The following is a 19,281-nucleotide window of genomic DNA, read 5'->3' on the forward strand; positions in this document are numbered from 1 at the left end:
TTCCTGATGTGTGAAGTTACCACGCCAATATACAAGAGTCTCTAAAAAGGAGAATTTATTTTACACGTTTACTGCTCAAAAGAAAAAACACTTTACATAAACTGAACAGTGTTGCTGCTGACAGAAGGTTTATGAATGAATAAAACAGGAGCTCAAGCTGAATGAGCATCAAACACAAACAATGAGGTCAATCAAAAGAAATCACAACACTAGAAGCTTCAGGTCCTTCAACATCAGTCCCATATTTTTAATCATGCTCAGAATCCCCAGTTTTGGCCTCGATCTCTGCCTCCTCCTCCATCGCTCCTGCCCCACCCTCCATCTCTCCTCCCTCCTCCTCCTCCTTCTCTCCTACCTCCTCCTCCCCTGGGATTGCACAGGTCCTTCTCCTTCTTGTGCTTCTCATATCTCTCTGCCATAAGCACCAGCTCCTCAGGGACCTCCTGTGAGGGGTCCACAAAGACCACATGCACTTTATGAAGGCCCTCAACATAATTCATCAAACAGCTTTTAATCATTCCGTTACACACGCTTCTTAATCAATGGCAGTAATCATTTACTGACCATGAGAAAAATACATTTTCCTCCTGGATACTAGAACAAATGTTTTGTATGAAGAGAAACAGGAACCTCAGAATATGAACAGTGATGCTGACCTGTCCGGCTCGCTCCAGGATGGGAATGAGCTCAGAGGCCATTCTCCAGTTCTCCCTCGTTACCAAGGTAACAGCAACACCTGAGCGCCTGGCACATACACGCATCGACATTAAGTCCCCGCCGAGGCAGTGGCTTTGAATCTTGTGACCCCCCACCCTGCTTACCCTGCTCGGCCGGTGCGGCCCACGCGGTGGACGTACTCCTCTATGTTCCGAGGGAAGTCGTAGTTGAAGACGTGCGTGATGTCGTGCACGTCCAACCCTCGAGACGCCAAGTCTGTGGCGACCAGAATACGAACCCGGCCTGCGAAAGATCAAAGAGATGAATGTTATCTTATGACATTTAAAAGATTAAAAGGATAAAAACCCACATGAAAACCATCTGAAGCGAGCTCTCATCTAATGAGCAGAGCCTGAAAAGTATGAAATACGTCATTGTGATGAGACGTGTGGCAGCAAAGTGCTTTGCCTTCATTTCTGCACCATTTAAAGCCTTTAAGACTCTCCCACTCAACCAGTGACCAGGTAACCTCAGTGGGTCGGGGGGGGGGGGCAGCACTGGGGTTGGGCCTTACGTTCACCTTCATACCAACAAAGCATCCATCTCTAAAAGCAGCCTTTCCCTCTGCAACATACTTTCTTTGAAGTCGCTGAGGGCCTCTTCTCGGTCACACTGCTCCCGGTCGCCATGGAGACTCTGCACAGCAAGGCCCTGCAGACACATGTCACTGGACAGGTCGTCTGCCCTGAGGGGGGGGGGGGGGGGGGGGGCGGCGTTAGTACGCACGGTTAACTGCTGCCAAAGCCGCGTGGTTACCGCGGGCGTTACAGACAGATTCCCACTCACACGAGCTTCTTCCCAACGAAGATGAGGACTTTATCCAGAGGCAGCATGTTCCTGATGAAGTCAAAGATGTAGGACTTCTTCTCCTCCTCATGGACGATCAGCACGGTTTGCTGCACCGTGTTAACGGCCTGAGGAAGAAGGAGACACTTTGTAGTGGCAGGTAGATGAGCACAGTAAACAACCAATAAATCTCCACTCACCGCGAGGTCCAGCGTGCCCACATAGACCATCATGGGGTTCTTCAGATAGGATTTGGCCAACCGCCTCACACCAGTGGGCCACGTGGCACTGAATGAAATGTAGACATCAAAGATTTATTTGCTTCCATTATTGAGTATTTCTTGTGCGATCTCCTTCCTTCGCAGAGGGAGCTGCACCAGCACCACTGTGATGACTGACGTTAAAGTGCGTCATGTGATCCGACGTGTACCTGGTCATGATGGTCTGCCGGTCCGGGCGGATGTCCAGGAGAATCTTCATGATCTGCGGCTCAAAGCCCATATCCAGCATCCGGTCGGCCTCGTCCAGCACCTTCACCCGACCATCAGAGACGTTATCCGTTTGTCTTTTGTACGTTTTGGGGCCTCATTTAAGGGGCGTCAATGGGGTTTCACCACCCATCCCCCCAGCACGGCGCACTACACACACTTTAATATTTTTAGCAATCTCTGAGCTGGTGCCGTTTTGCCATTTAGAACAATAAGAGGCCCTGAGGACACAAGCGGCTCACCAAGTAGGTGATGGACTGAAGATTGATGAGCTCGTTCATCTGGAGGTCGTTGAGTCGGCCCGGTGTGGCGATCACGATGTCCACGCCGGCCTTCACCAGGCCGATCTGGGCTCTCCTGTCCCCTCCGCCATAGATACAGACACTGAGAGGGGCGCAGAAGGAGTCACCGTCATCACAAAGAAACAGCTTTCCATCTGCTCAGCTCCTCCTCCCTGACTTTTGAGCATGTGACCTTTTGTAGCCTTTGTAGCGATACTTGCTGCACTCGGTTTCAATCTGCAGGGCGAGCTCTCTGGTGGGAGTCAGCACCAACATGCCTGGACCGCCACGCTGGGCCCGAGGCCTAAAAGAGGAGGGGGAGATGAAAGAAAAAACACGCTCAATAATCAAAGCTGCTCGCCTCAGAAACCAATGAAAGCAAGAGTGCTCACACAGGCTGTCCGTCCATGTGGATGAAGCCGGGCAGCAGGTAGGCCAGAGTCTTCCCCGTCCCAGTCTGAGCGATGGCGATCAGGTCCTCCCCGCTGAGGGCCACCGGCCACGCCTGGGACTGGTGAGCAAGTCGACGAAACACAATCAGAACATAGACATACAGCATCACTACTAGACTGCATAGCCTCAATTAAATTTTTTGGAGAGAGAAAAAAAATCTGATTATTTTTGGACTAATCGAGGAAAAAGGTGTCGAACTCGCCGAGCGTTTGTAAAGTGGCAGATTTAGCGAGAAAGTCGCAGAGAATGCAACACTGATTTGGAGCAGGATGTAAAGTTGGCATCTCATTCATGAAATTAACATTTGCGCTCAGTTCTCCACACTTTGTCAAATATTTCCTTTAGTTCATTGGAGATGTTTGGTCCTTTTGACTGAAAGCATGATCAGTGACATCCTAAAGTAGAGCTTGGGCCAGCGATTCATACCTGGATGGGGGTTGGTTTGACGAAGCCAACGTGTTCAATACTTTCCATGATGTCTGGGTAAAGCTCAAAGGCCTCCAGGAAGGTGCGACAGGGACTGTGGACGGGCCGCTTCTCCCCCTCCTCCTTCAAGTCGTCCACAAAGATATCGTTATTTTCCTTCCTGTGGACAAACACGAGGTGAACGAGGACATCGTGGAACACGAAGAGGCCGGTCGATACCAGAGGACACAGCAGAGACAAAGAGGAGGACGCAGAGTGGCAGTCGGTCCACATTTGGTCCAAACAACACATGAAAATAAACTGAATATGTGCTACTGTTTTTAACATTCTTGTACACATTAAATAAGTTATAAATAAATTGACTGTCCCTCCTCTCCTCTCCTGCTGTGATGGATCTAGAGCCACGGAGGGACGTGGTAGAACAAAGGGAACACGGGCAGATTTACCTCCACTCACTGACTTCCTCTGCTGTGAGCATGGACACACTTGCTGCCTCAGTGTAAAAGTTCTTCTTCAGAGGGGGGCAGTCTGAAAGAAGTAAAGATTACAGAAATGGTTTGAATCCATAGACGAGGCCCATTCTTCATCATCATCATCATCATGTCACCAGGACCAGGATTCCCTCAGAGGCCGAATCAATGAGAAACATCACTACCCTGGTCCCTGTGGACAGAAATGAGCCCCCACCTTTCCACTTGAGCTCTTCATACTTGTCCTTGTTCTGCCGGATGTCGTTCCAGTCTATAGATGGAGGTGCCGGGGCCGTCGCTGCAGCCTCTAGCGCTGTAGCAGACCAGACAGAGGGATCCCTAAATCCTCTGCCACCTCCTCCTCTGTAGCCTCCTCCACCAGTTCCTCCTCCATAGTCTCCATCCAGGACCAGAGAAACAGATCAGTCGTTGCAGAAGATCCATTTTTAAAAATATAGCACCGCTAAAACTTCTGTTAAAAGATCTAAAAGGATTTCACGTGGGGCGGGAATCATGTGACTTGGTACCATTGCGAGATCGAGAGTTGCCATCAGCCAGCAGGTCTTCGATCAGCTCCTTGGCCTTCTGCTGGGCGGCAGAGGAGCCGAAGAGGACCACCTCGCCTTCGAAGTCACCGTTATTTATCTGGGCAAAATGAGGAAAACAAACATCCTAAACATGCTTAGACACATTAACAGCCTGATCTGTCTATTAGAAAACTTCATTAAACCTTAAAACTAAATCTATGCAGTTCAAGGCCAATTTACTTTGTCGAATTGGCCCTCGGTGCGTTTTGCACTCGCTTCAACTGAAGAGTTTTGCCTGGTGAAGGAGTTTGCGGATTTCATTTTCACGTTGCAGGTAACGCTGTATAACAATCCATCGTATACGGCATTGTAGTGGCCATTTGTCCTACGTATCCTTGATCAAAGGCCACTGATGCACCTAGTTTGACGTCTTTTACTCAGAAAAAAAGAGTGTTGTCCAGGCGGTGTTTTCTTGTTGCTTGTTGTTTATTTTTAACCAAAATATCACCAAAAAACATAACATGAAGTGAGCTGCTTTCCTATGCACTGTCTAACTGCTTCACTGTTTCACCTGTTTCACTGCTGTACCTGTAACTGTAACTGGTAACTGGTAACTGTTTAACTGGTAACTGGTAACTGTTTAACTGGTAACTGGTAAAAACTTATTTGTCACCCTGGTGCATGCTGGTCCCACCTGGCTATGCCCTTAAGTATCCTCCAGGTGCCCACCGCATTAGCCAATTAGTGATCCAATTACTCAATTAGTGCTCCCGCTACCCAAACAATCAAGAAAAATATATTTAAAGAATATATAACTAAATTATAGCTCCTACAGGCATGTTTTCAGTTAGTACACAAAATAGTTTGTACATGAAATAACATCTGCACTAAATGAAAGCTCCTCGTAGCAGCTTTTAAAGAAAATAAGAACAACAGTAACTTATCGGTTATTGTTTATATTCACAGCACATGCACCCAAATATAGAGCAAACTGACTTAGTAAAGAGTTGTATTTAACTAAATACAGATTTAACAACAAGTCCCAGTTTCAGAGAATATTCAGTCGTCAAAATAAGCATTTACAAGCTTTTATTGTTAAAAGTTTATAAATCACAGGTAATGTTAACTGTTGGCATTAGTTGGCCGAATTTAAATGAACATTTTAAAACATGTTCACGAGGTTAACCAACTTGCCTTTATCCTCGCTCCGGTGCTCTCCTCAAGTTCACGGATTTTGGCTCCTCCTCGACCTTTAACACGATTATATTCAACTTTATTCACAGACAAGAGCATAAAAAATCCGTCCAAACTCTGTACATAAGTTTTACTAAATCACAGGTCATTTCAAAACACGTAACTTGGTGAAATATGGATAAACCAAACCGCATCACCATGCTAACGCTAACTAGCTAGCTAACTGTTAATTACCGCTTGCTAACGCTAGCTAGCAGCAAGTCACATGGCGTTTTGCTGAAACTCCCAACAAGTTAAATTACTTTTCTTTATCTTAAACCAACCTATTATCCTCCCAACTAAAGCGTTGTCCACGGCGAACGTCACGGGCAGACCAGAGTCCGACTTCGCGTCACCAGCGGCTCGTCTTTGGGCTCCTCCGCGCTGCGCGGCCCGTGGAAACGAGCAGCCTTCGCCTCCGCCTCTCCGACCTCTGTCCCCGTCACAGTCCGCTCGCCACCCCCTCGAATCACCGGAGCCGGTTCCGTTTCTCACGCCGTCGTCACGCGGTACTTTCCATTCGGTCGGAGCGGGCTTTGGGACGGCAGCGCTGCCCTCCTCCTCCTCCTCCCAGTCGGACATTTTGAATCCGGGCCTCTGTCCGGGTAGCTAACGTTAGCGCGATCTCCCGCCTCACCAACTGCCATCAACTGTCAATCAGGACGCATTCACGGCCGCTCCGTAAGTCCGCACATTTCTGCGAAATTGTGGAATGTAACTAAGTACAAAAGATGTGAAGACATTTAGGAAAACATGTAGATATTTATTAAATAGGATTCCCTTTCCATCCCTTATACACCACCCTGAACTTCTAAAATTCAAATAAAGACAACAATCAAAAAAGTTTAGTTAATTTGTACTTTATTAATGAATAATAAAAGTATTTTTGCATTTCTCATCCAGAGAACATAATGTGCACTTTAATAAATTAATTTCAAAGAAATAATGTTAACATTGTCAAGCTTTAAGGCCCAGTAGTGTAATAAATGACTGTTCAAGCAGTAGCGAAGTTGTATTAATAGCCCTGAAAGGCACAAGAAGCCAAAGAACACGATGCACGATGCTGCAGGCAAACGGCAAACAGGAGAGTTTGAGAATAAAACGTTTCATGTGAGAAAGGCACCCGAAGCATTTGCAGATTGCAAAAACAAATGGCATGTTTTGTGAGATTCAGCGTGCGCAGACTTATTCTTGTGTTCAATGTCTCACTTTGAAATGAACAGTTTTGATTGGGCCTCTTTTTGTCAATAAACAAGTGTATTACGACAAGTCTATTCCAATAGCATCAAACTACCAGGTCACATTTTTCAGGCTTCGCAAACTCCCCAAAAAACCCACAAACCGTGCTTCAACTTCTGCATGGGCTGTAAAATATATTTAAGTGTTAACGTCATTTGTTAGGAGATAATACTTGTATATTCTACTACAGAATATTCATTTGCTAAGCGATGCAATTACTCCCCCTTCAAAACAAAAGGGAAAATTACTGCAAATTAACAACGATAAAGGTCGCCGTTAACATGTCAAAACACATTTCTTTAAGACTGAAGGCGTGACCCTTCAGACGTAAACATGCAAAAACAAAAATGAACCCTCACAGTTTTGTGCTTAATTCTCGTCGCGAGCAGTCAACACGCAGATGGCATTTAAAACACAGAGGATCTAAAAAGTATTTTCCATAAACCTGCCGAGGAAAACTTCACAATCTGAATATGGACTAAAGAACGTGCTCCATTTTTTAAAAGCTACTCACCCAAATGGTTAAATGGGGTCATTATAGAGGTCACACGGTCTCTCCTCGACATGAGTGAAACGTCGTTGACATGTCAGCAGCAGAATCTAACGCACGGATCACGTGACAGCACGCATAAAGAGCCGTGCGTCACCATGGTTTCCCCCGGGGGGGTCCGACCCATCGCAGCACCGCTCTGCCTCTGCGTGGGCTGGGTGGAGGCCGTCATCATCCGTGCACCAGGTGCACACAGGTAAACGAGAGAAGGTCCTAACAGGGCTCCTTTATGAGTTCAGATGCGTTCATTAAGGCCGACTTTGTGCTCTCTCGTTGGTTTGGAGTTACTTTAACATGCGGATGTGTGGCTGAACTCTTTATTAGCTCCTTTAGCAAAGGAAACATGCTTCAATGCTTCCTTTATTAGCTTCTTAAACATAGGACGTGTGCTTTAATTCTTACTTATAGTACTTACTTCTTCTACCAAAGATAATTCCAACCCACAATGCCTTGCGGTGGCAAAATTTAAAATGACGCAGGAGCATAAACTGAGATGATAAAAATGGTGTAAATACAAACACTGAGCTGCAACATCATTAAGAAATCATACGTGCATTGTGGGTATTGATTTGAATTTTTCACATCCGGATTTCTTCCAATCTCTTTCCTCACAAGGTGAAAGGTCATTTCAAATAATCTTCTTGTTTTAATAAAACAGCCTCAATTACAAAACTAAATGTTTGATGAAGTCTCTAACAATCATGTGATTTAATGATCTATCTTTAATCCTTATTGGTCCTGGGTCAATATGAAGAACTCACACACTGAATCTGAGGGGATTATTAAAGGAAAGGTCTCAAAGTGTCTCAAAGCTTTGACAGAGGTGAACTAGTGGGGGGGGGGGCTTCTTTGACCTTTACTGGCCTTTACTGACCTTCAATGACCATGTGTGTGTGTGCACCTATGTGTGTGTACCTGTGTGTGTGTGTACCTGTTTTTTTGTGTGTGCACCTATGTGTGTGTACCTGTGTGTGTACCTGTGTGTGAGTGTGTGTACCTGTGTGTGTGTGTGTGTGTGTGTGTACCTGTGTGTGTACCTGTGTATGTGTGTGTGTATGTGTGTGTACCTGTGTGTGTGTGTATGTGTGTGTGTATGTGTGTGTACCTGTGTGTGTGTGTGTGTACCTGTGTGTGTGTGTGTGTGTGTATGTGTGTGTACCTGTGTGTGTGTGTGTGTGTATGTGTGTGTACCTGTGTGTGTGTGTGCTACTGGTCTTACTGCGTGTTGAGTTTCCAGCGGCTTGTTTGGGATTCAACTACATTCTTGATTTCTGTAACTTGAGACAATCATATTTATTAAGGATTTGAATCCTGGATTCCATCCAAACGGCTTCTTTGGTTTGATTTAATGTTCAGACTTAAGAGCTAAACTGTCGAAAAGAAGTCCCCCTGGTTCTGAAACCTGATGTCTGGTCATCTCCAAATGATCTTTGGATAAAGATCTCAAAGAGGGTTTTTGTATATTTTGTATTCTTTTTAAAATGCCCACTTTCATCGTACTTTATGCTAATTTAAGATATAAAACGTGATGCAATCTGCATGAAAAGTGGACACTCTCGAGTACGAGGACCTTTCTGTTGACATTCTGTAGAAGGGTCTCCCCTAGCGATGTGCATGCAGAATGCAAAAGTGCGCGGTCATGCCAGCTGTATGTGCGGGGGCTGGGGGAGGAAGTCGCCGTTGCCCTTGGGGAGAGGAGCAGACTCCCCCGCAGCGTGAAAGAGGTCCGAGGGGTCTCGGTCTGGTCCCTGGGACAGGAAGTTCAAATGTTCCCCCTCGGGCTCCAGCTCGCACTTCCTGATGAAGAGTTCCGTGCCGTCCCAGTCGCCGAGGTCGCCGTGACCCGCGCCCTCGTGGTCCGCCAGCGCGGCGGGAGGGGGGGCGGCGTGGTTGCTCAACGGCCGGCTGAGGTTGCGCACGGAGAGGGACTTCCCGCCCCCCCAGTCCGAAGGCGTCCCGTCCGGACTGGACGAGAGCAGCAGCAGGGGGTTGTCCTCCAGGCTCAGGTGCCTCCTCCAGAGCCCCTCGGACTTCAGGCCCGCCTTCTCCCGTCTATGGGCGGGGCCCGCCTCGCCGCCCCCCCGCTCGCGCTCAGGGTCCAGACCGGATCCCCCCCTGAGAGAGGGACCCAGGCCCCCCTGATCCACCTCCTCGTCCGGGACCAGCACGGCGGCGCATCGGAGGTGGGAGGTGTGGTCCATGGGGGGCAGCCGCAGGGTGAAGCCCCCCGAGGAGGGAGGTGGGGGCGGCAGGTCGGGGAAGTGAGCTCTGTTGGAGGTGCAATGAGGGGGCGCCAAGGTCGGGTAGGGGCTGTCGGGGGGCAGCAGGGGGGACGGGGACAGCGAGGCCGTGGACGGGGGGTAGGATGGGGGGGCTGAGTCCGGGGGGCAGTCGTCGTCGGCGGGAGGCAGGATGAGACGGAGGCCTCTGTGGTTGGCGCTGAGGGATCGCCGGATCCCCCGGTTTCCATCTCCCCCGCCTCCCGCCGGACCCCCTCCCTGAGGAGAGGGGAGGTCCCTGCTGGGGATGGAGGCCTGGTAGTCGCCGTGGTGGTGCTGCTGGTGGTCCAGCTCGAACAGGGGCAGGGAGGACAGGGTGAGCGCCGAGGGGCCCTTCTGGAGGACCTGACGGTAGACGTCCAGCAGGGAGTCCAACTTTGATTCAATGGACGTCACCTGAGAGCCGCAGGGGGCGGACAGGCAGGGACAAAGGGACGGACAGGCAGGGACAAAGGGACGGACAGGCAGGGACAAAGGGACGGACAGATGGAGACAAAGGGACGGACAGGCAGGGACAAAGGGAGTAGGGTTGCAAGTTATTGACGTCCACATTCAACTGAGGACTTGTCCCTCCAACATCTTCAGCTGTCTCCTGCTCTCATCCAACATTCACTCCTGTCTAACTGCTCCCCAGGCGCCTTAACTGGCACCTCCCACTGCATTATGCTACACAATGCTACATAATGCTACAAAAGGCTACATAATGCTACAAAATGCTACATAATGCTACACAATGCTACATAATGCTACACAAGGCTACATAATGCTACAAAATGCTACATAATACTACACAATGCTACATAATGCTACACAATGCTACATAATGCTAAACAATGCTACATAATGCTACACAATGCTACACAATGCAACATGATAAATAAACAGAGTAGAAGTCAATGTGGACTTTTTTGTTATTTGAAGGCTGAAGTTTATTTTGAAAAGTCTGTATTCATGTGGAAACTTGTTTCTGGATTTTTGTTGGAAATCGCACAAATGACACAAGCGGCTATTTGTTGGGTTCTGAGTGTAATTCTAGAAGCTTCACCTGTCTCTCCACCTTACACACTCGGCCCAGCATGCTCACGCCCTCCAGAGGATCTCCATCTGGGTTCAGCTTGTCCCTCGTCTTCTTATCCACGGGGATCTGGCCTTTTCCCAGGATCTGATCCACCCTGACACACACACACACACACACACACACACACACACACACACAGAGGAGTGAATACACTTGCAACAATGACTGTAATAGAAGTCGGCGCTGAAGCTTCTCAGGTTCTCCTCATGAGGAAACGGACCTAAAGCCACAGCGGGTGTGATGTCAGTTAGTGGCACAATGGATCCGTATGAAATACCTTCATCTCTTTGGATTGGATTTCATGCGTTTATGTCGTTTCACAAAAGAAAACCAACGTGCAACAAAGTCCACATTTTAATAAAGAATCAGAACCAGGTGGAAACGTTCAGAGCAAAAGGTTATAAATCAGGTTGTGTTCTTTCACTCTCTACTGCAACACATGAAGGCGTTTTAAAGGAGATGTTGATTTAGTGCCAAAGGGGGCGGGGCTAAAGGAGGTTCTACTGCAGGAGGACTAGACTAGAAGTGAAATAAAAAGTAACCCTGAGGCGGGGGGCGTCCTCCTGTGGTTGCCGTAGTAACAGTGCAGCGCAGGGGAGGACATGTTCCTGGGTCGGCCGCTCAGGCCGGGACCAGAGCCCCCAGAGCCCCCCCCAGCCACCAGTCTGGAGACAGGAGAAAGACCGGGTCAGACACTTGTCTAATCTGGACCAGCAGCCGGGGACAGACACAGAGGAGCACGGGGGAAGCTTCTCTCATGGGGGGGAGGTTTGGCCTCTTTGAATGATTTAGAAAAGGTCGAGACGTCACATGACCTTTCACAGCCTTCAGGTGAAGGAAACCAACCATAACGCTAGAGACGCTGCGTCTCCTCATGGCCGTCTTCATCTGGACCATCCAGCACATCGTGAGCGAGATGATCCAAAAGATCATCTCGCTCACGATGTGCTGGATGGTCACTCTGTGTGTATCTCCAGCTTCCACCAACACACAGCATCAGACACAGAGAACAAACTACCTTTACCATGTTATGAACCATGTTATGAACCATGTTATGAACCATGTTATGAACCATGTTATGAACCATGTTATGAACCATGTTATGAACCATGTTATTAACCATGTTATGAACCATGTTATGAACCATGTTATGAACCATGTTATGAACCATGCTATGAACCATGTTATGAACCATGCTATGAACCATGTTATGAACCATGTTATTAACCATGTTATGAACCATGTTATGAACCATGCTATGAACCATGTTATGAACCATGCTATGAACCATGTTATGAACCATGTTATGAACCATGTTATGAACCATGTTATGAACCATGTTATTAACCATGTTATGAACCATGTTATGAACCATGTTATGAACCATGTTATGAACCATGCTATGAACCATGTTATGAACCATGCTATGAACCATGTTATGAACCATGTTATTAACCATGTTATGAACCATGTTATGAACCATGTTATGAACCATGTTATGAACCATGTTATTAACCATGTTATGAACCATGTTATGAACCATGCTATGAACCATGTTATGAACCATGCTATGAACCATGTTATGAACCATGTTATTAACCATGTTATGAACCATGTTATGAACCATGTTATTAACCATGTTATGAACCATGTTATTAACCATGTTATGAACCATGTTATGAACCATGTTATGAACCATGTTATGAACCATGTTATGAACCATGCTATGAACCATGCTATGAACCATGTTATGAACCATGTTATGAACCATGTTATGAACCATGTTATGAACCATGTTATGAACCATGTTATTAACCATGTTATGAACCATGTTATTAACCATGTTATGAACCATGTTATTAACCATGTTATTAACCATGTTATTCCTCTATTCATTCAGCACAACCTGTGAGGTTTGGACACGAGAACGCACCAATCCACAACCGCACAGCGGCGCCGGGCTTTGCTTTCGTCATTGAAGGATTTGCAGAAGCGTCTGAACGAGTTTTGAATCTGAAGGAAACAGGAAATGAAGCAAAGCCGCATTTTGACGTCGGATTCTTCTGATTCATGAGTTCAAGGAGATTGTGGATCGGCGCTTCTACGTGAAGACAAAGTCCTCTGCGAGTAGCACCGAGGACGCCCGTACAGTGTTAGATGACATCATGAGGAGGTCTTCAGGGAGGCCGGACCCTCACAGAGCTCCAGTGGTGCTCACTAGTGAGGACATGAAGGAACACTTTTGGGCTTCATTTCTTTTCACCACAGTTAATGCTTAAAAACAGTTAATAAGGGATTTTCCTGGTAGAACTGTGTCCAAAGTCCATTGGTGGAGCTCCCTGATGACCTCTACAGAGGACGTGGGTCAAGCAGCTGGTTTGGTGAAACGTCTCCACCATGTCTCACACTAGACCACGGTACCCTGAGTCTGGGACCTGGGTCGAGTCCGGTTCAGGTCGTGGGGGGAGAGGGGGTCTGTTAGTGTGAGTAAGGAGGTAAAGACAGAAATGAACCGGACCTCCAGCCCACAAAGCTTCTACAACCACTACACACTGAATGCATGGCTGCTTGACCCAGAGGACTGGTTGTGTTAGCGGGCGGGGGGGGCGGGGGGGGGTGTCTCTAACCCCGGTGCAGAGTGTTTCCTCCGGGCCTGGCTGTAATATAAATGCAGAGAGGAAGAGGAAACGGTCTTGGCGCGGCTGCTGAAGGGCGTCGCAGGAGGCCCCACTACAGAGTCTAGTCTGAGGGAGAGAGGGGACACAGGTGTACAGGTAGAGTACACACACACACACACACACAGCTGCAAGTGGGATGGAGGTAGTGACCTCTGACCTCTAGAGGACTCACAGGAAGTCCAGCAGTAGTTTCACACAACTGTTTAACGTGTCAAATACATAGAACGGGAAGAAGGCCTCACATGGGAGCAACCGGTTCATTTAACTGAAGAAAGCCACCAAAGTACTTTATTTCAATTCAAACGAGGAAGTCGCTTCGTTTAAATACGTGAATAAGGATCGTGTCATTATCTAAGGTGAGTCCTGACCTGGTCTGCAGGCTCTTGATGCGACACAACATGTCCAGGTGTCCCGCAGAGTACTGCTCGATCACGTCCTTCACGTCGTAGGGACGCAGCGTCTCCTTGAACTTCTTCTTCGCCACGTGGAACTTCATGATCCTGCAGGCACACACAGAGGAGAGAGGAGACGAGGTTGGTCGGTGCAGAGAAATGAGGACGCAGCGACTGTGACCCACCAGCAGGGGGCAGCAGCAGCCTCCTGAGCGGCGGAGGGTCATGAAAACATTATTGAAGTCTCGGTTACCTAAAGGCGCCTCTAAAGGGACACGAGGTGCCCTGGATTCTCTTGACTTTGGAACGTGAGCATGTGATCCTCCTCTGCTTTACCCCGTGAGCAGGACCCCCGCTGGGGGGACAATATTGATGCAGGGGAGGCGATCGCTGCCTTCAGGGCCTCCTGCTGTCCCCAGTCGCCCCGTTTCCCTCTCGCTGTCTAAATGGAGACAACAGGGACAGATGACCCTCTAATAACAGGGGGGGGGGGGGGGTCCAACCCTCAACCCGACACCCTGGGAAAGCCCGCTGCTTGGGCTGCCTGCAGAGAAAGGCCCGTGGGGGGGTTGGGGGGGGAGCCGTGCGTCTGGTCACTAGAGAACTAAAGTCCCACTGAGGACACGCTGTCGTCCACAACGTGAGCAGCTGAAGTTCAGATGAAGGTGTGCGAGTGCTCTGCTGATCGGGGTCATAAATAAAAGCATCACAGGTTGGGAACATGAATTTATGAATAGATGTGCAAATGCTTATTGTTGTTTTTACAGATGGGACGGATCATTTACAGCAAAGACTGAACCATATGGGCAAAATCTGAATGCGTGTTGGGAACATGAGACGTTTTAGTCTATGTGGAGTAAATATGCTCATGAGGAATACTGGAATATTAAATCTATAACACGACTGATTGACCTGAAGAGGTCACACGTATGAGCTCAGGGAGAAAGTGATCAATCAAACACTAAAGACGGAGCTTTATCCTTTACAATAACACAAGGAAGCAGAGAAGGACGAGAATCAGAAGGATAAACATTCCCTCACAGGGAGCTGGTGTAAGAGATCAGGGTCTGCTGGAACACACACACACACACACACACACACACACACACACACACACACACACACACACACACACACAGGTCCAACCCGCCTCAGGCCCCCATTAACACCCACCGAGTCATACAGATACAGAGGTAAAAAGCCAGAAAAGCCAGAAACCAGCTTGAGGGAAGCAAACATAGTGAGATGTGTCATTGCTACATGTTGTGTTGTTGTGTTGTTGTTGTGTTGTAGAAAACAAACATCACCGGAGGACTGTTTCATTCTTTCTGGATCGATGCAGTTAACAAACGGCCTAGAGATCAATGAGGGACGTGAGCGCACCTTGATGAGTTACACAACACGACCAACCAGCCAATCACAGGAGGAGGAAGGTCACTGGAGATTGATTTATTCCCTCAGTAAACATTGTAAACATGAGTTTATGGTCTCAGTCCTAGTTTCAAGTCTTCTTCAATGCAGCATGATGTTCATTTAGTGAATGATGGTCCATGTGGAGTCAAACAGACCATAAAGCAGGGGATGCTTTAGGGCGGGGCTACACGCTGATTGACAGGTCTCTAGTAGACCATGAAGCAGATCTGTTTTAACCAGATTCTGTAAAAAAGGTTTCATTCTGAGTTCTTCAAGAAGCCAAACCTGTTTCAGACGAAGAGTCATGTGACAACGTGAACAAAGTGAACAGTTGAACGTATGGACGGTTGTTGATACTCAGAAACGTGTTGGGGGGGGCTTGCTGGTGCTGGTGCGTGTCCCTGTCACCATGACGACTGGAGCAGCAGCTCACCTCACGGCTCTGATGACGGCCTTCAGCGGCGCCGACAGGTCCTCCACCGTCACGTCGCAGTGGCAGCCCCTCTCGTCGAAGGAGTCCTCCGCCGCCATGGCCGCCGCGTCCACTGAGACACACACGGGGATGACATCATCACAGCTCATCTCCAACCCCCCCCCTCCGGCCCCCCCCGCGGCCCTGGGCTCACCGTCCGGCGCCGCGCTGCGGGTCTGGCTCTTCAGCCTCAGCGAGGGCCTGAAGCGGGTCCGGTCGTTGAAGCTCCAGCTCTTCTGCACCTTGGCCGGGCTCCCCCCCATCAGCTCGCCCCCCCCCTCGTTGCTGGGGGAGGAGCGCTGGCGGTCGCTGACGGACGTCTGCCTGCTCTTCATGCTCTGACCGCGCGGGCTCGCCATCCGGACACGCTCCTTGAAGCTCAGCTTCTGACTGGGGGGGGGGGGGGGTGGGGGGGGGGAAGAAGGCAAAGGGAAGTGAGTTCAGGAGGAAGTTGATGCAGAAAGTGTTTGATGGGGTCAGAGGTCGATAGAGCGAGGGATGCTGTCAACACCTGTTTCCCCCTCAGAGTCCAGGGCGCAGGCATCGGTCGGTTTACCCTCCCCCCCCCCCCTGCCCAAATAGCCCCCCCCACAACCTGCCCAAACCACCAGAGCACAACTTGTGGGTCACCAGGTCACCAAGAGAAAAGCACCACTCAGAGCGTCTGATGCTTTGGAGGCAACATGTGACAGTGAATCTACGGGTACGTTTCATTTGTTCAACTGGAGGATGACGTCAACAATCACAAACAACTTCTTTTCTATTGAATCCCCCTTTAATTAGTCACATGGTAACTTTGACAGCCCTACGAGAGGGAAGCAGGGAGTTGGTCTCCTTGCTGAGAGGATGCTGCGTAGCGCTGGAGGAGGAGGAGGAGGAGATGGAGGGAGTGGACATCATCTCCATCCACGAGCTCTCTGGACCCTGATTGGACGCTCGCGGTGTTTGTGTTATGGTGTGTGTTCCAGTTGTGTCTACATCTCGTAGTTTGGTGCGAGTTCTGGACTCTGGAATCAAGCTTTTTAACAAAGCAGGTTTAAAAAAAGCTGTGAAATGAGGAGAAGTCACAGTTACTCTTTAAAGAAAAGGTTGGAATCATTTGAATGAACTGTGCGCACACAGACACACACACACACACACACACACACACACACACACACACACACACGCATACACACACACACACACACACACAGACACACACACACACACACACACACACACACACACACACACACACACACACACAGAGACACGCACACACACACACTGTGATGGCCCAGCTGGCGAGCAGCGCCCCACATGGCTTGGGGTAGCCAGGCAACGGCCACCAAGAGGCGTGGTAGTGGATGGGCGGTACTACAGCAGGTGGCCCTAAGTGCACCTCCCAGGTGTTCTGAATCAGAACCTCAATCAAGAGCCTGTAAAAGGGAGGGTGAGACGACACTGCGGGGGAAGAAGAAAAGAAGCGGAACGACACTAATCCCTCTGCCCTTCTCACTCCAGGACGAGTCCAGCTGAGCTGCCCGATGCCTCCGGTGAACCCGGCGTTTTGAGTTTGCTTATGCCCCCTCCCCTCTTCCCCTCAGGTTATAATAAATAAAATTTCTGTTTGACTTCACTGCAATCCTGGGGTCTCGGCTGAACTCTTATTCCCACCTGAAGCCCCAGGCTCCTCTCGGAAGACTGGGCTCCCACAACACACACATACACACACACACACACTCACACAGACACACATACACACACACACACACGCATACACACACACACACACACACACACACACACACTAGCTCCAGATTAAACACCCGCCAGTGTTTACGAGTGTGCTTAAACCCAAAAGCAGCCTCGCTGACCCCCGGTGACCCCGCAGCCTCTGAGGAGAGAGCGCCACGCGACCGGCAACGCCGTCAAGACGTCACGCTGGATCGGCTTTACTGGAACAGCTGGTTCTAAGCAAAGGGGGGGGGGTGAAGCCTAATTAAACATTGTTGTGTTTGACTCACAGCAGAAGTGTGTGTGTGTGTGTGTGTGTGTGTGTGTGTGTGTGTGTGTGTGTGGCTGCTGGCTCAGTAGAGAATCGGCTGCTCTGTAAAAACTATACGAGCATAATTAAACTCACAAATCTCTCTCTGCCCCCCCCCCCCTTTTTTCTTTTTTCTGTTTCAACTTCGCTGCGTCCTCGACTCGTGTTTGATGAGTTACATAAATACCATCCCAATGGAAAAAGTGCGTCATGGTACAGACTCCTGTCTTTGAAGGCACGCACAGACACACACGTGCACACACACACACGCACACACTGAAGCCCACCCCCCCCCCCCACCCCCCCCTCTATGCGAGTGAAGAGCAGGGAGGGAAACAGTAGTGAGAGAAGGAGGAAGGAGACATGGAGTGAAGTGAAGGAGGAATCAGAAGTGCTTGGTGTCTTGTCCACCTTGAGGGACCAGAACATCTCCTCCTGACTCCAGCAGAACATCATGAATCAAACGGTGGAAGCATCGCGTTCTTTTATCACATCATCAGCCGTGATGAAAGAGTTGAAACTCTGTACCACAGCTTATATATTTATGTTAAACATGTGAACAAGGCTTCAATCCCTAAATACATCATTGATATCACCATGGTAACGAATGAATGAATCCATCACTCTGTTCATCTGTGATCCAACAACAAGACACCAAAAGAACCATGAGATGTCAGAGTCACGTGATAAACATCATTCAAAATAAAGGCGTGTGTGTGCGTGTGTGTGTGTGTGTGTGTGTGTGTGCGTGTGTGTGTGCGTGTTTGTGTGTGTGTGCGTGTGTGTGTGTGTGTGTGTGTGTGTGTGCGTGTGTGTGTGCGTGTTTGTGTGTGTGTGCGTGTGTGTGTGTGTGCGTGTGTGTGTGCGTGTTTGTGTGTGTGTGCGTGTGTGTGTGTGTGTGTGTGCGTGCGTGTGGAGCCAGCTGAGAGTCGTACTAACCTGTAGGTGGTCTCTCCTTGCTCCTTCCTTCAGGGTCAGTGGGAGGAAGCGGAGGAGACAAAGGGGAGAGATCAGTATCCAGTGATGATTGACAGCTGCATCACGTTCATACGCTGAATGGATGTGCGACGCGTCGAAGGCCAAGCGGACGGTTACTTTAAATATTGTAGGAAGCGCGTGTGAGCGAATGGAGAAACACGCGTGTGGGCTGGTACCTACTTGGCCGGGCTGCAGGTGTGCAACGCCTTCAAATGAGGCTTCCAGGTAGCGATGGACACCGAGTTCTCATCAGCAGCATAACTACGCCAGACACACTACGGAGACAAACCAGCATCAATTAAACCATTAGGTGAACGGGGGGGGGGGGGGGGAGGGGGGAGGGAAGTGACAGACGGAAGGGTCCATCAAGCAGAGCTGAAGGATGTTTAAAAATAAATAAACAGCTGCATGAATGAAACCTCTATTTTACAGCTGCTCTGGTGATTTAAATGATTGCATCATGTGTGATGATTGAACTCATAAATGAGGGTAGACCTGTACATTTATCTCATTCCCCTTATCTGTCACAACCTGTGAGAAGTCATGGTCTCCATCGTCTGCACCTGGAGAGGATTCTCCCGTTTGAGTCAACAATGAAGCATTATGGGATATTCACAGTAAAATGCAGCATCTGACACCGATGTAAGTCAACTGCATTGATCTGATCTTGATTCAAAAGTGATACATCTGGTCTTTTCTGTAACTATGAGTGACGGCTTGGGGAGGGCTGGGGGGGGGGTCAGCAACAGGGACTGGTCACCGTGGAAACGGCTCATGAAATCCCACCACTGT

The 19,281-nt window shown here is 48.9% G+C and overlaps 2 protein-coding genes across 2 annotated transcripts in view; both read right to left on the reverse strand.

Annotated features, from left to right (window-relative positions):
- Positions 1-30: 30 nt before the first annotated feature.
- On the reverse strand, positions 31-6,086 carry ddx43 (DEAD (Asp-Glu-Ala-Asp) box polypeptide 43). The gene is made up of 16 exons (XM_037466505.2): positions 5,666-6,086; positions 5,343-5,398; positions 4,149-4,266; positions 3,839-4,018; positions 3,598-3,679; positions 3,152-3,311; positions 2,665-2,783; positions 2,466-2,576; positions 2,234-2,375; positions 1,934-2,034; positions 1,704-1,791; positions 1,504-1,631; positions 1,293-1,402; positions 822-960; positions 657-744; positions 31-443 (listed from the first exon to the last, which is right to left on the reverse strand). Exons 1-16 carry the CDS (start codon positions 5,961-5,963, stop codon positions 258-260), a joined length of 2,106 nt encoding a protein of 701 aa, XP_037322402.1. The 5' UTR covers positions 5,964-6,086; the 3' UTR covers positions 31-257.
- Positions 6,087-6,225: 139 nt separating this feature from the next.
- Positions 6,226-19,281, reverse strand: part of kcnq5a (potassium voltage-gated channel, KQT-like subfamily, member 5a) — a 40,824-nt gene continuing 27,768 nt past the window's right edge. The window contains exons 8-14 of the mRNA XM_037466369.2: positions 18,670-18,764; positions 18,451-18,477; positions 15,637-15,872; positions 15,444-15,555; positions 13,574-13,705; positions 10,495-10,621; positions 6,226-9,845 (exon numbers count right to left, since the gene is read on the reverse strand). Of these exons, the coding sequence (XP_037322266.1) occupies positions 8,808-9,845; positions 10,495-10,621; positions 13,574-13,705; positions 15,444-15,555; positions 15,637-15,872; positions 18,451-18,477; positions 18,670-18,764 (1,767 nt within the window). The 3' untranslated portion in view covers positions 6,226-8,807. The remainder of the gene's footprint in view (positions 9,846-10,494; positions 10,622-13,573; positions 13,706-15,443; positions 15,556-15,636; positions 15,873-18,450; positions 18,478-18,669; positions 18,765-19,281) is intronic.

Source organism: Pungitius pungitius, chromosome 13 (genome assembly GCF_949316345.1).
Source record: "Pungitius pungitius chromosome 13, fPunPun2.1, whole genome shotgun sequence".
Classification (NCBI taxonomy): domain Eukaryota; kingdom Metazoa; phylum Chordata; class Actinopteri; order Perciformes; family Gasterosteidae; genus Pungitius; species Pungitius pungitius.